Genomic DNA, 12,403 nt, shown 5'->3' with positions numbered 1-12,403 from the left:
TCAGCCTAGTATGATGGTATGGAGTCACTACTTGTCTTCTCTTGTGCTATACTGTGCCTCCGCTATATTTGCACTAATCATAATGCCCCTTAATCCCCTTATCCCTCCCTTCCCATGTGCCCTTCCCAGTCTCTTTCCCTTTGGTAACTATTAGTCCATTCTTGGGTTCTGTGAGTCTGCTGCTGTTCTTTTTTTTTTTTTTAAGGTATTAGTGATATACACTCTTATGAAGGTTTCACATGAAAAAACAATGTGGTTACTACATTTACCCATATTATCAAGTCCCCACCAATACCCCATAACAGTCACTGTCCATCAGTGTAGTAAGATGCCACAGATTCACTATTTGCCTTCTCTGTGCTACACTGTCCTCCCTGTGACCCCTCACCCCATGTGTACTAAACATAATAACCCTCAATCCCCATCTCCCTCCCTCCTGACCTGCCCTCCAACACTCCTCCCCCTTGGTAACTGCTAGTCCCTTCCTGGAGTCTGTGAGACTGCTGCTGTTTTGTTCCTTCACTTTTGCTTTGTTGTTATGCACCACAAATGAGGGAAATCATTTGGCACTTGTCTTTTTCCACCTGGCTTATTTAACTGAGCATAATAATATCCTCCAGCTCCATCCATGTTGTTGCAAATGGTAGGGTAGGATTTGTTTCTTTCTTGTGGCTGAATAGTATTCCATTGTGTATATGTATCACATCTTGTTTATTCATTCATCTACTGATAGACATTATCTTGGCTGTTATAAATAGTGCTGCGATAAACATGGGGTGTATAAGTCTTACTGAATCTGAGAACTTACATTCTTTGGGTAAATTCCAAGGAATGGGATTCCCAGATCAAATGGTATTTCTGTTTTTAGTTTTTTGAGGAACCCCCATATTGATTTCCACAATGGTTGAACTAGCTTACATTCCCACCAGCAGTGTAGGAGGGTTCCCCTTTCTCCGCATCCTCCCCAGCATTTGTTGCTCTTAGTCTTTTCAATGCTGGCCATCCTCACTGGTGTGAGGTGATATCTCATTGTGGTTTTTATTTGCATTTCCCTAATGATTAGTGATGTGGAGCATCTTTCATGTGTCTGTTGGCCATCTGAATTTCTTCTTTGGAGAATTGTCTCTTCATATCCTCTGTCCATTTGTTAATCGGATTATTTGCTTTTTGGGTGTTGAGGAGTGTGAGTTCTTTATATATTTTGGATGTTAACCCCTTGTCAGATATGTCATTTATGAATATATTCTCCCATACCATAGGATGCCTTTTTGTTCTACTGATGGTTTCCTTTGCTGTACAGAAGCTTTTCATTTTAATGTAATCCCACTTGTTCATTTTTGCTTTTGTATATCTTGCCTAGGGAGATAAGTTCATGAAAAAGTTGCTCATGTTTATATTCAAGAGAGTTTTGCCTATGTTCTAAGAGTTTTATGGTTTCATGACTTACATTCAGGTCTTTGATCCATTTTGAATTTACTTTTGTGTATGGAGTTAGACAGTGATCCAGTTTCATTTTCTTGGATGTAGCTGTCCAGTTTTGCCAACACCGGTTGTTGAAGAGGCTGTCATTTTTCCCATTGTATGTCCATGGCTCCTTTATCATATATTAATGGCCATTTATTTGTGGTTTTATATCTGGGTTCTCTATTCTATTGCATTGATCTATGGTTCGGTTCTTGTGCCAGTACCAAATCGTCTTCATCACTGTGGCTTTGTAGTAGAGCTTGAAGTTTGGGAGAGTAATCCCCCTGCTCTGTTCTTCTTCTAAGGATTGTTTGGCTATTCAGGGTCTTTTGTGGTTCCATATGAATTTTAGAACTGTTTGTTCTAGTTCATTGAGGAATGCTGTCAATATTTTGATAAGGATTGCATTGAATCTGTAGATTGCTTTAGGCAGGATGGCCATTTTGACAATATTAATTCTTCCTACCCAAGAGCATGGAATTTATTTCCATTTATTAGTGTTCCCTTTTAATTTCTCTCAAGAGTGTCTTGCAGTTTTCAGGGTATAGGTCTTTAACCTCCTTGGTTAAGTTGCCTGCTAGTATTTTGTTGTTGTTTTGTTATAGGAAACGTCCTGATCAGACATGGGTTCAATGTGATTCCTGTCTAAAGTGGCGAAAATTACCAGATGGAATAGATCAACTTCCAGAAAAATGGTATTGCTCCAATAACTCTGACCCACAGTTCAGGTACCATATAGTTGGTAGTACCCTCTTTGGAAAGGCAGAAAGTACTGTTGAAGATGTGTGAATAGGCGCTGGTGACGTGTTATCCCTATGTGATTTTTTACTAGAAATTGTGATGTTCCAGAAGAACCTGAAGATGAGGATTTGGTGCATCCCACTTATGAAAAAACCTACAAAAAGAAGTGAGTGTTGTATTAATGTATGCTGGAAAAATAATGCCCCAACTGTCAACAGTGGTGTTTGGCAGCATTAGTTGATTCATCCCCAAGATAAAGCTAGTACAGCCAAAAAAGAATTTGATAATAGAATGCATTCCATCAGGTGCTTTCTTTTTTCTTTTTAAGTGTATGCTGTAGATAGGTGCTCTCTTTTCACTTGCTGTTTATTGTTATCCTATCCCATAAAATAGTTGGCACGCAGAATAGTTTCTTTTTGGACCATATGCAGATGAATCTGAAAGTGAATTCTGCTCTTTATGAGCTTACAGTGTAACAGGGAAAGTGAGACGTGTGTATTATCAATTAGAACTTGGTGAATACCGTTGATGACAATCCAATCCTGTTAGGAAACCCTTAATGAGAGATTACTTCTGGGTGGAGTAGGGGAGCAGTTTGGGTCAGGAAAGTTCATGAATGATTGTAATAGTCCCTGAAAGTGAGAGTGTAGTACAGGGAGCAATGATTTGTTCAATTAGCTGGAGTAAACATGGTAATAGGTGTAATGGGAATGGAGGTGGGATGGAGAAGCTGGGTAGTGAATGATAGGCAGCTACAGTGAACTGGAGGCTAATGTACTGCACACAGGAGGCCAGGTTCACTAAGAACTTCCAGGTGATTGATTTATAGTGTACTGTTCTTGAGGATAAATCCAACAGCAGGATTGAAAGTAAAGAAACCTGTTAGTGGTCTGTGTGATATTCCTGCTCAGTCTTGAGAATAATGCTGGTCAGATTGGAGAGCTTGAGACAGACATTTAGGGTGTTTTTGAGAGAAGAGGTGGAACTGTTCCTCTACTTAAGGGCTTACCAATGGTTACAGTGAAATTGAAGCAAAGTTTAGGGTACATGTCTGAGTGGCTCAGTGGTGAAACGGCAAATATGCATTGGAAAACAACTGAAAAATAGTAATGAAGTAAATTTAAATAATGTTCATATCCCGTCTTTTTTTTAAGAGACAAGGAAAAATTGAGGATCAGACAACCGGAAATGATCCCTCGGGTAATAAAGCCTTTCTTCATTTTATAGCTATATCTCATACTGGATGGTGGTTACTTTAATAACAAATACTGGATTTGAAAGCTTAGGAGTTTACGTAACAGACTGATCTGATCCTGTTGATTCAGTTCATGTACTCCTCTTTTCTTGTACTGCTGCTTGCCTGCCTTTCTAACCCAACAATTTTGTTCAAAGTGTTCGCTTTTGTTATTTCACTGGGATCTTCTAAGGAAAGGCAGATATTCTGTAAAGAATCTTATTGCTAGGTTGGCAATCAAGGAACAGTTCATAGTAGCACTTGGGGAACCATGTTCTGGTACTAACCTGGGCCAAAGTACAGTGTTTTTCTTTCTCTGTGTCAACCATTCTCCCTGGCCATTTCATTCCCTCCTAATGCTTAATGGTGTTACGGAGCTTTTTTCGAGTATGTGAGTAGGTAGTTGTACTTGTGACGTAAGAAGTGTTGGCCTGTTGCAGATGAGTATGTTTGAAAATACACTGAATCTGAAAATTTGGAATTACATTGAAATGTTTTCTTATATACAGGGTGAAACAGAACTGGGGGAAAAGAGTGGTCTTTGTGTTTTTAAGGCAGTATTCTTTATGACTTTCAGTTTCTCAGAAAAGTCTGTTTTTATTGTGTCCTAGTAAGTCCTATATATAATTTGGGGTCAGCAAATCTTTCTGTTAAAGGCCAGAGAGTAAAGTTTAGTGTACATACCAGGCTTTGTGGATCACATACACTCACTGTTGGATATTCTTTGCTTTGTTTTGTTCACACCTTTAAAAATGTAAAACCATTCTTAACTCACTTGCAGGCCTTTTGTTTGTTGTTCTTTGGTGTTACACAAGGAATTCACATGGTTAGGATAGTACTCATCTTCTGGGATAAAGGGAGCAGGGAAAAATAATGTCTTGTGTTTTGGACATGGCACATTTTCTAAAATTCTTCAAGATCAGTTTTCTTTTCCTCCAATAGATTAATGCTGAGCTATTGTTTAGGACAACGACTGTGTCAAGTCAGAGCTTTTCTCCTGTGAAGGAAAGTGTTCCAAGAGGACACCTTTCAGAAGCAGCAAATACTTACACAACAAGACTTACAAATAATCATCGAGGTTCACCCCATTCTGAACCTGAGAGCAACAGGTTGGTGATAAAATGGGTTTTTCTATTTGGGGAATGAATATTAAACAGAGCTTTTATTTGATACTTCCATGGCTATAATGTACTTTTTTTTTTTTTCTGTGAGTCTGCTTACAACAGCACTGTTTTTTATTTTTCACTTTTTTTTTTTTTCTCTTTGAGGGCATCTCTCATATTTACTGATCAAATGGTTGTTAACAACAATAAAATTCTGTATGGGGGGGGTCAATGCTCAACGCACAATGATTAATCCATCTCAAGCCTAATTCTCGTCAGTCTCCAATCTTCTGAAGCATAACGAACAAGTTCTTACATGGTGAGCGAATTCTTACTTACTGAATAAATTCTTACATGGTGAACAGTACAAGGGCATTCATCACAGAAACTTTCGGTTCTGATCACGCATTATGAACTATAAACAATCAGGTCAAATATGAATATTCGTTTGATTTTTATACTTGATTTATATGTTGATCCCACATTTCTCCCTTTATTATTATTATTATTATTATTTTTATTTTTAATAAAATGCTGAAGTGGTAGGTAGATGCAAGATAAAGGTAGAAAACATAGTTTAGTGCTGTAAGAGGGCAAATGTAGATGATCAGGTGTGTGCCTATGGACTAAGTATTAATCCAAGCTAGACAAGGGCAGCAAAACATCCACGGATGCAGAAGATTTCTCTCAAAGCAGGGGGGATGAGGTTCTGAGCCTCACCTCTGTTGATCCCCAATTTCTCACCTGATGGCCCCCCTGCGACTGTACCTGTCTTAGGTTGTTCCTCCCTTGAGGAATCTTACCCGTCTCTGGCTAACCAGTCATCTTCCGGGGCCATACAGGGAAATGTAAAGTTGGTAAGTGAGAGAGAAGCCATATTGTTTGAGAAGGTTAGCTTTTTACTTCTTTGCAGATTTATGCCCTGTGGCTTCTATGCCCAGCACTTGTCTCGAGGTATCTTTACCACCTGGAGGAATTATGATACTCGGTAAATTCGATATGAGGCATGAATTCTATTTAAGGGTTGTAATTAGGAAGGAAGAAGAAAAGCTATAGAGGTAGCATATAGAAGAAAACATGGGAAGATTGATTATTTCTTTGACATATCTTCTTGTAGAGTAGCTGAAGCATGTATAGGTTTTAAACTACTAACTAACTTGCGCTCACATATTAACATAATAGGAATACGGTGACATAAACAAAGCAAATCTATAATTACCATCCATCTCCACTGAAGTCAAGAAAACCATTTAGGCACCCTAGGCATTTGTGAAAATTTGTCTATGATATGATGGATATTGTCCAACTGTACTTGAACAGTCTGAGAGAAATCAGACAAATTAAAGCAGCCCATTTCTGGGATCTGTTCACATCCCATATGTTCTTTTAACCGTAGATAGTCTACAGTCATAAGATTTTGGAGTGCTACAACTTGCACCCCTCCCAACTCCTGGTTGAGTTCCAACAGTACAGATCCGGTCAAATTCGTTGTCTCACTGTATGCACATGCCAGCCTAGACATCTCCCTCCTCATTCTAATGGCAAGTCCAGGAAATGGTGGGGTGGATGCAGCCAAACAGACCCTTTGCCCACACTTTGACATGCCCTCTATACTACTGTGTAGAACTCATTAGAGGTCAGCACACAGGAACTGCTTTTTTTTTTTTCTTTTTTTTTTTTTTTTAAGAGAAAGGAATATTATCAGAAAAGAGTACCTCCATAGCTGATCATCTGACACCCTTTAAGTGATCAACATTAAGGATATTTAAAGCATGCGTTGATCTTTGATTTACCAATAGTTTTATCCTATCAAGGAGTAATCCCCCTTTTCTTTCTTTCTTTTTTTTTTTTAATCTTTAATCTACACTTACATGAAGAATACTATGTTTGCTATGCTCTCCTCTATATCAGGTCCCCCCTAAAAACCACATTTCGGTTACTGTCCATCAGCTTAGCAAAATGCTGTAGAATCACTCACTACTTGTCCTCTCTGTGTTATACAGCCCACCCTCCCCTTTCTCCCTCCCCCACAATGCATGCTACTCTTAATACCCCCCTTATCCCTCCCTGCCCACCCAATCCTCCCCAGTTCCTTTCCCTATGGTACCTGTTAGTCCATTTTTGGGTTCTGTAATTCCGCTGCTGTTTTGTTCCTTCAGTTTTTCCTTTGTTCTTATACTCCACAGATGAGTGAAATCATTTAGTATTTCTCTTTCTCCGCTTGGCTTATTTCACTGAGCGTAATACTCTCCAGCTCCATCCATGTTGCTGCAAATGGTTGGATTTTTCCACTTCTTATGGCTGAGTAGGATTCCATTGTGTATATGTACCACAACTTCTTTATCCATTCATCTACCGATGGACATTTAGGTTGCTTCCAATTCTTGCCTATTGTAAATAGTGCTGCGATAAACATAGGGGTGCATCTGTCTTTCTCAAACTTAACTGCTGAGTTCTTAGGGTAAATTCCTAGGAGTGGAATTCCTGGGTCAAATGGTAGGTCTGTTTTGAGCATTTTGATGAACCTCCATACTGCTTTCCACAGTGGTTGAACTAATTTACATTCCCACCAGCAGTGCAGGAGGGTTCCCCTTTCTCCACAGCCTCGCCAACATTTGTTGTTGTTTGTCTTTTGGATGGCAGCCATCCTTACTGGTGTGAGGTGATACCTCATTGTAGTTTTAATTTGCATTTCTCTGATAATTAACGGTGTGGAGCATCTTTTCATGTGTCTGTTGGCCATCTGTATTTCTTTTTTAGAGAACTGTCTGTTCAGTTCCTCTGCCCATTTTTTAATTGGGTTATTTGTTTTTTGTTTGCTGAGGCGTGTGATCTCTTTATATATTCTGAACGTCATGCCTTTATCGGATCTGTCATTTTCAACTATATTCTCCCATACTGTAGGGTTCCTTTTTGTTCTATTGATGGTGTCTTTCGCTGTACAGAAGCTTTTCAGCTTAATGTAGTCCCACTTGTTCATTTTTGCTGTTGTTTTCCTTGCCTGGGGAGATATATTCAAGAAGAGGTCACTCATGTTTATGTCTAAGAGGTTTTTGCCTATGTTTTTTTCCAAGACGTTAATGGTTTCATGACTTACATTCAGGTCTTTGATCCATTTTGAGTTTACCTTTGTATATAGGGTGAGACAATGGTCCTGTTTCATTCTCCTACATGTAGCTGTCCAGTTTTGCCAGCACCATCTGTTGAAGAGACTGTCATTTTGCCATTGTATGTCCATGGCTCCTTTATCAAATATTAATTGACCATATATGTTTGGGTTAATTTCTGGAGTCTCTAATCTGTTCCACTGGTCTGTGGCTCTGTTCTTGTGCCATTACCAGATTGTCTTGATTACTATGGCTTTGTAGTAGAGCTTGAAGTTGGGGAGTGAGATGCCCCCTACTTTATTCTTCTTTTTCAGGATTGCTTTGGCTATTCGGGGTCTTTGGTGTTTCCATATGAAATTTTGAATTATTTGTTACAATTCATTGAAGAATGTTGCTGGTAATTTGATAGGGTTTGCATCAAATCTGTATATTGCTTTGGGCAGGATGGCCATTTTGACGATATTAATTCTTCCTAGGCACTAGCATGGGATGAGTTTCCATTTATTAGTGTCCCCTTTAATTTCTCTTAAGAGTGATTTGTAGTTTTCAGAGTATAAGTATTTCACTTCTTTGGTTAGGTTTATTCCTAGGTATTTTATTCTTTTTGATGCAATGGGGAATGGAATTGTTTTCCTGATTTCTGTTTCTATTGATTCACTGTTCGTGTATAGGAAAGCTACAGATTTCTGTGTGTTAATATTGTATCCTGCAACTTTGCTGTATTTCGATATCAGTTCTAGTAGTTTTGGAGTGGAGTCTTTAGGGTTTTTTATGTACAGTTTCATATCATCTGCAAATATTGACAGTTTAACTTCTTCTTTACCAATCTGGTTTCCTTGTATTTCTTTGTTTTGTCTGATTGCCATGACTAGAACCTCCAGTACTATGTTAAGTAACGGTGGGGAGAGTGGGCATCCCTGTCTTGTTCCTGATCTCATAGGAAATGCTCTCAGCTTCTCGCTGTTCAGTATAATGCTGGCTGTGGGTTTATCATATATGGCCTTTATTATGTTGAGGTACTTGCCCTCTATTCCCATTTTGCTGAGAGTTTTTATCATGAATGGATGTGGAATTTTGTCAAATGGTTTTTCAGCATCTATGGAGATGATCATGTGGTTGTTCTCTTTCTTTTTGTTGATGTGGTGGATGATGTTGATGGATTTTCGAATGTTGTACCATCCTTGCATCCCTGGGATGAATCCCACTTGGTCATGGTGTATGATCCTTTTGATATACTGTTGAATTCTGTTTGCTAATATTTTATTGAGTATTTTTGCATCTACATTCATCAGGGATATTGGTCTGTAATTTTCTTTTTTGGTGGGGTCTTTGCCTGGTTTTGGTATTAGGGTGATGTTGGCTTCATAGAATGAGTTTGGGAGTATTCCCTCTTCTTCTATTTTTTGGAACACTTTAAGGAGAATGGGTATTATGTGTGTCTGATAAAATTCCGAGGTAAATCCGTCCAGCCCCGGGGTTTTGTTCTTGGGTAGTTTTTTGATTACCGTTGGTTTGCTCGTAATTGGTTTGTTTAACTTTTGTGTTTCTTCCTTGGTCAGTCTTGGGAGGTTGTATTTTTCTAGGAAGTTGTCCATTTCTTCCAGGTTTTCCAGCTTGTTGGCATATCGGTTTTCACAGTAGTCTTTAATAATTCTTTGTATTTCTGTGGAGTCTGTCGTGATTTTTCCATTCTCATTTCTGATTCTGTTGATTTGTGTTGATTCTCTTTTTCTCTTAATAAGTTGGGCTAGAGGCTTATCTATTTTGTTTATTTTCTTGAAGAACCAGCTCTTGGTTTCGTTGATTTTTGCTATTGCTTTATTCTTCTCAATTTTGTTTATTTCTTCTCTGATCTTTATTATGTCCCTCCTTCTACTGACTTTACGCCTCATTTGTTCTTCTTTTTCCAATTTTGGTAATTGTGATGTTAGAGTATTCATTTGGGATTGTTCTTCCTTCTTCAAGTGTGCCTGGATCGCTATATACTTTCCTCTTAGGACTGCTTTTGTTGTGTCCCACAGAAGTTGGGGCTTTGTGTTGTTGTTATCATTTGTTTCTATATATTCCTTGATCTCTATTTTGATTTGTTCGTTGATCCATTGATTATTTAGTAGCATGTTGTTAAGCCTCCATGTGTTTGTGAGCCTTTTTGTTTTCTTTGTAGAATTTATTTCTACTTTTATACCTTTGTGGTCTGAAAAATGGTTGGTAGAATTTCAATATTTTGGAGTTTACTGCGGCTCTTTTTGTGAGCTAGTATGTGGTCTATTCTGGAGAATGTTCCATATGCACTTGAGAGGAATGTATATCCTGTTGCTTTTGGATGTAGAGTTCTATAGATGTCTATTAGGTCCATCTGTTCTAGTGTGTTGTTCAGTGCCTGTGTGTCCTTACTTGTTTTCTGCCCGGTCGATCTATCCTTTGGGGTGAGTGGTGTGTTGAAGTCTCCTAAAATGAATGCATTGCAGTCTATTTCCCTGTTTAGTTCTGTTATTATTTGTTTCACATATGCTGGTGCTTCTGTATTGGGTGCATATATATTTAGAATGGTTATATCCTCTTGTTGGACTGAGAGCTTTTGTCATTATGTAGTGTCCTTCTTTATCTCTTGTTACTTTCTTTGTTTTGAAGTCTATTTTGTCTGATATTAGTACTGCAACCCCTGCTTTCTTCTCACTGTTGTTTGTCTGAAATATGTTTTTCCATCCCTTGACTTTTAGTCTGTGGTTGTCTTTGGGTTTAAGGTGGGTTTCTTGTAAGCAGCATATAGATGGGTCTTGCTTTTTTATCCATTCTATTACTCTGTGTCTTTTGATTGGTGCATTAAGTCCATTTACATTTAGGGTGACTATTGAAAGATATGTACTTATTGCCATTGCAGGCTTTAGGTTCGTGGTTACAAAGTTTCAAGGTCAGCTTCTTTAGTATCTTACTTTCTAACTTAGCTGGCTTATTGAGCTGTTATATACACTGTCTGGAGATTCTTTTTGTTCTCTCCCTTCTTATTCCTCCTCCTCCTTTCTTCATATGTTGTGTGTTTTGTTCTGTGCTCTTTTTAGGAGTGCTCCCATCTAGAGCAGTCCCTGTACGATGCCCTGTAGAGGAGGTTTGTGGGAAGCAAATTCCCTCAGCTTTTTCTTGTCTGGGAATTGTTTAAATGATAGTCATGCTGGATACAGTATCCTTGGTTCAAGGCCCTTCTGTTTCATTGCATTAAATATATCATGCCATTCTCTTCTGGTCTGTAGGGTTTCTGTCGAGAAGTCTGATGTTAGCCTGATGGGTTTTCCTTTATAAGTGACCTTTTTCTCTCAAGCTGCCTTTAAAACTCTTTCCTTGTCCTTGATCCTTGCCATTTTAATTATTATGTGTCTTGGTGTTGTCCTCCTTGGATCCTTTCTGTTGAGGGGTCTGTGTAATTCCGTGGTCTGTTTGATTATTTCCTCCCCCTGTTTGGGGAAGTTTTCAGCAATTATTTCTTCAAAGAGACTTTCTATCCCTTTTCCTCTTTCTTCTTCTTCTGGTATCCCTATAATATGTATATTATTCCTTTTGGATTGGTCACATAGTTCTCTTAGTGTTGTTTCATTCCTGGAGGTCCTTTTATCTCTATGTCAGCTTCTATATGTTCCTCTTCTCTTGTTTCTATTCCTTCAGTGGCCTCTTGCATCTTATCCATTCTGCTTATAAATCCTTCCAGGGATTGTTTCACTTCTGTGAGCTCCTTCCTGACATCTGTGATCTCCCTCCGGACTTCATCCCATTGCTCTTGCATTTTTCTCTGAATCTCTGTCAGCATGTTCATGATTTTTATTTTGAATTCTTTTTCAGGAGCACTGGTTAGGTCTGTCTCCTTCTCAGGTGTTGTCTCTGTGATCTTTGTCTGCCTGTAGTTTTGCCTTTTCATGGTGATAGAGATAATTTGCAGAGCTGGTACAGGTGACCGCTGGAAGAGCTTCCCTTCTTGTTGGTTTGTGGCCTTCCTCTCCTGGGAGAATAGCGACCTCTAGTGGCTTATGCTTGTCAGCTGTGCGCAGACAGGGCTTCTGCTACCTGCCCGTTAGCTATGGAGTTTATCTCCACTGTTGCTGTGGGCGTGACTTGGCTGGGGCTGCGCCTCCAAAATGGTGGAGCCCTGTTTGAGGGGGAGCGGCTGGGATATTTATCTCCGTAAGGGGCCTCTGTGCTCTCTGTTGCCCAGGGGGTTAGAGTTCCCAGAGATCCCCAGATTCCCTGCCTATGGTCTAAGTGTCCTGTCCTGCCCCTTTAAGACTTCCAAGAAGCACTCTCCAAACGAAAACAACAACAGCAACAACGAAAGAGGAAAAAGAAAAAAAAAAGAAAAAAAGGAAAAATCTCGCGATTTTCTTTGTCCTCAGGCACCGGTCCCAGGCACCTGCTCACCGGTGCTGCTGCCCTGTCTCCCTAGCACCGGGGTTCCTGTCCCTTCAAGGCTTCCGAAAAGGACCCGCCAAAAAAAAAAAAGAAAGGGAAAAACACGCTATATTGTTTGTCCTCAGGCGCCGGTCCCAGGCACCCGCCCACTGGTCCTGCCTTCCTGCCTCCCTAGCAATGGGTTCCCTGTCCCTCCAAGGCCTCCAAAAAACACTCGCCAAAAAAAAAGGGAAAAACGCACGAGCCTCTCCGTCCCCAGGCGCCGGTCCCAGGTACCTGCTCACTGGCCTTGCCGTCCTGCCTCCCTGGCACTGGAGTCCCTGTCACCCTAAGGCCTCCAAAAAGCACTCGCAAAAAGA

General features: G+C 39.7%; 1 protein-coding gene across 2 annotated transcripts in view; it reads left to right on the top strand.

Moving 5' to 3' along the window:
* The window catches only part of MORC3 (MORC family CW-type zinc finger 3), a 48,120-nt gene that overhangs the window by 25,417 nt on the left and 10,300 nt on the right, over positions 1 to 12,403 (top strand). For both annotated transcript variants that reach the window (XM_037014764.2, XM_037014766.2), the window contains exons 11-14: positions 2,070 to 2,192; positions 2,297 to 2,371; positions 3,360 to 3,405; positions 4,382 to 4,548. In XM_037014764.2, coding sequence (XP_036870659.2) covers positions 2,070 to 2,192; positions 2,297 to 2,371; positions 3,360 to 3,405; positions 4,382 to 4,548 — 411 coding nt within the window. The remainder of the gene's footprint in view (positions 1 to 2,069; positions 2,193 to 2,296; positions 2,372 to 3,359; positions 3,406 to 4,381; positions 4,549 to 12,403) is intronic.

This window comes from Manis javanica, chromosome 3 (assembly GCF_040802235.1).
Source record: "Manis javanica isolate MJ-LG chromosome 3, MJ_LKY, whole genome shotgun sequence".
NCBI lineage: Eukaryota > Metazoa > Chordata > Mammalia > Pholidota > Manidae > Manis > Manis javanica.
The sequence above is the reverse complement of the archived record's forward strand: the minus strand, read 5'-3'. Positions and strand labels throughout refer to the sequence as shown.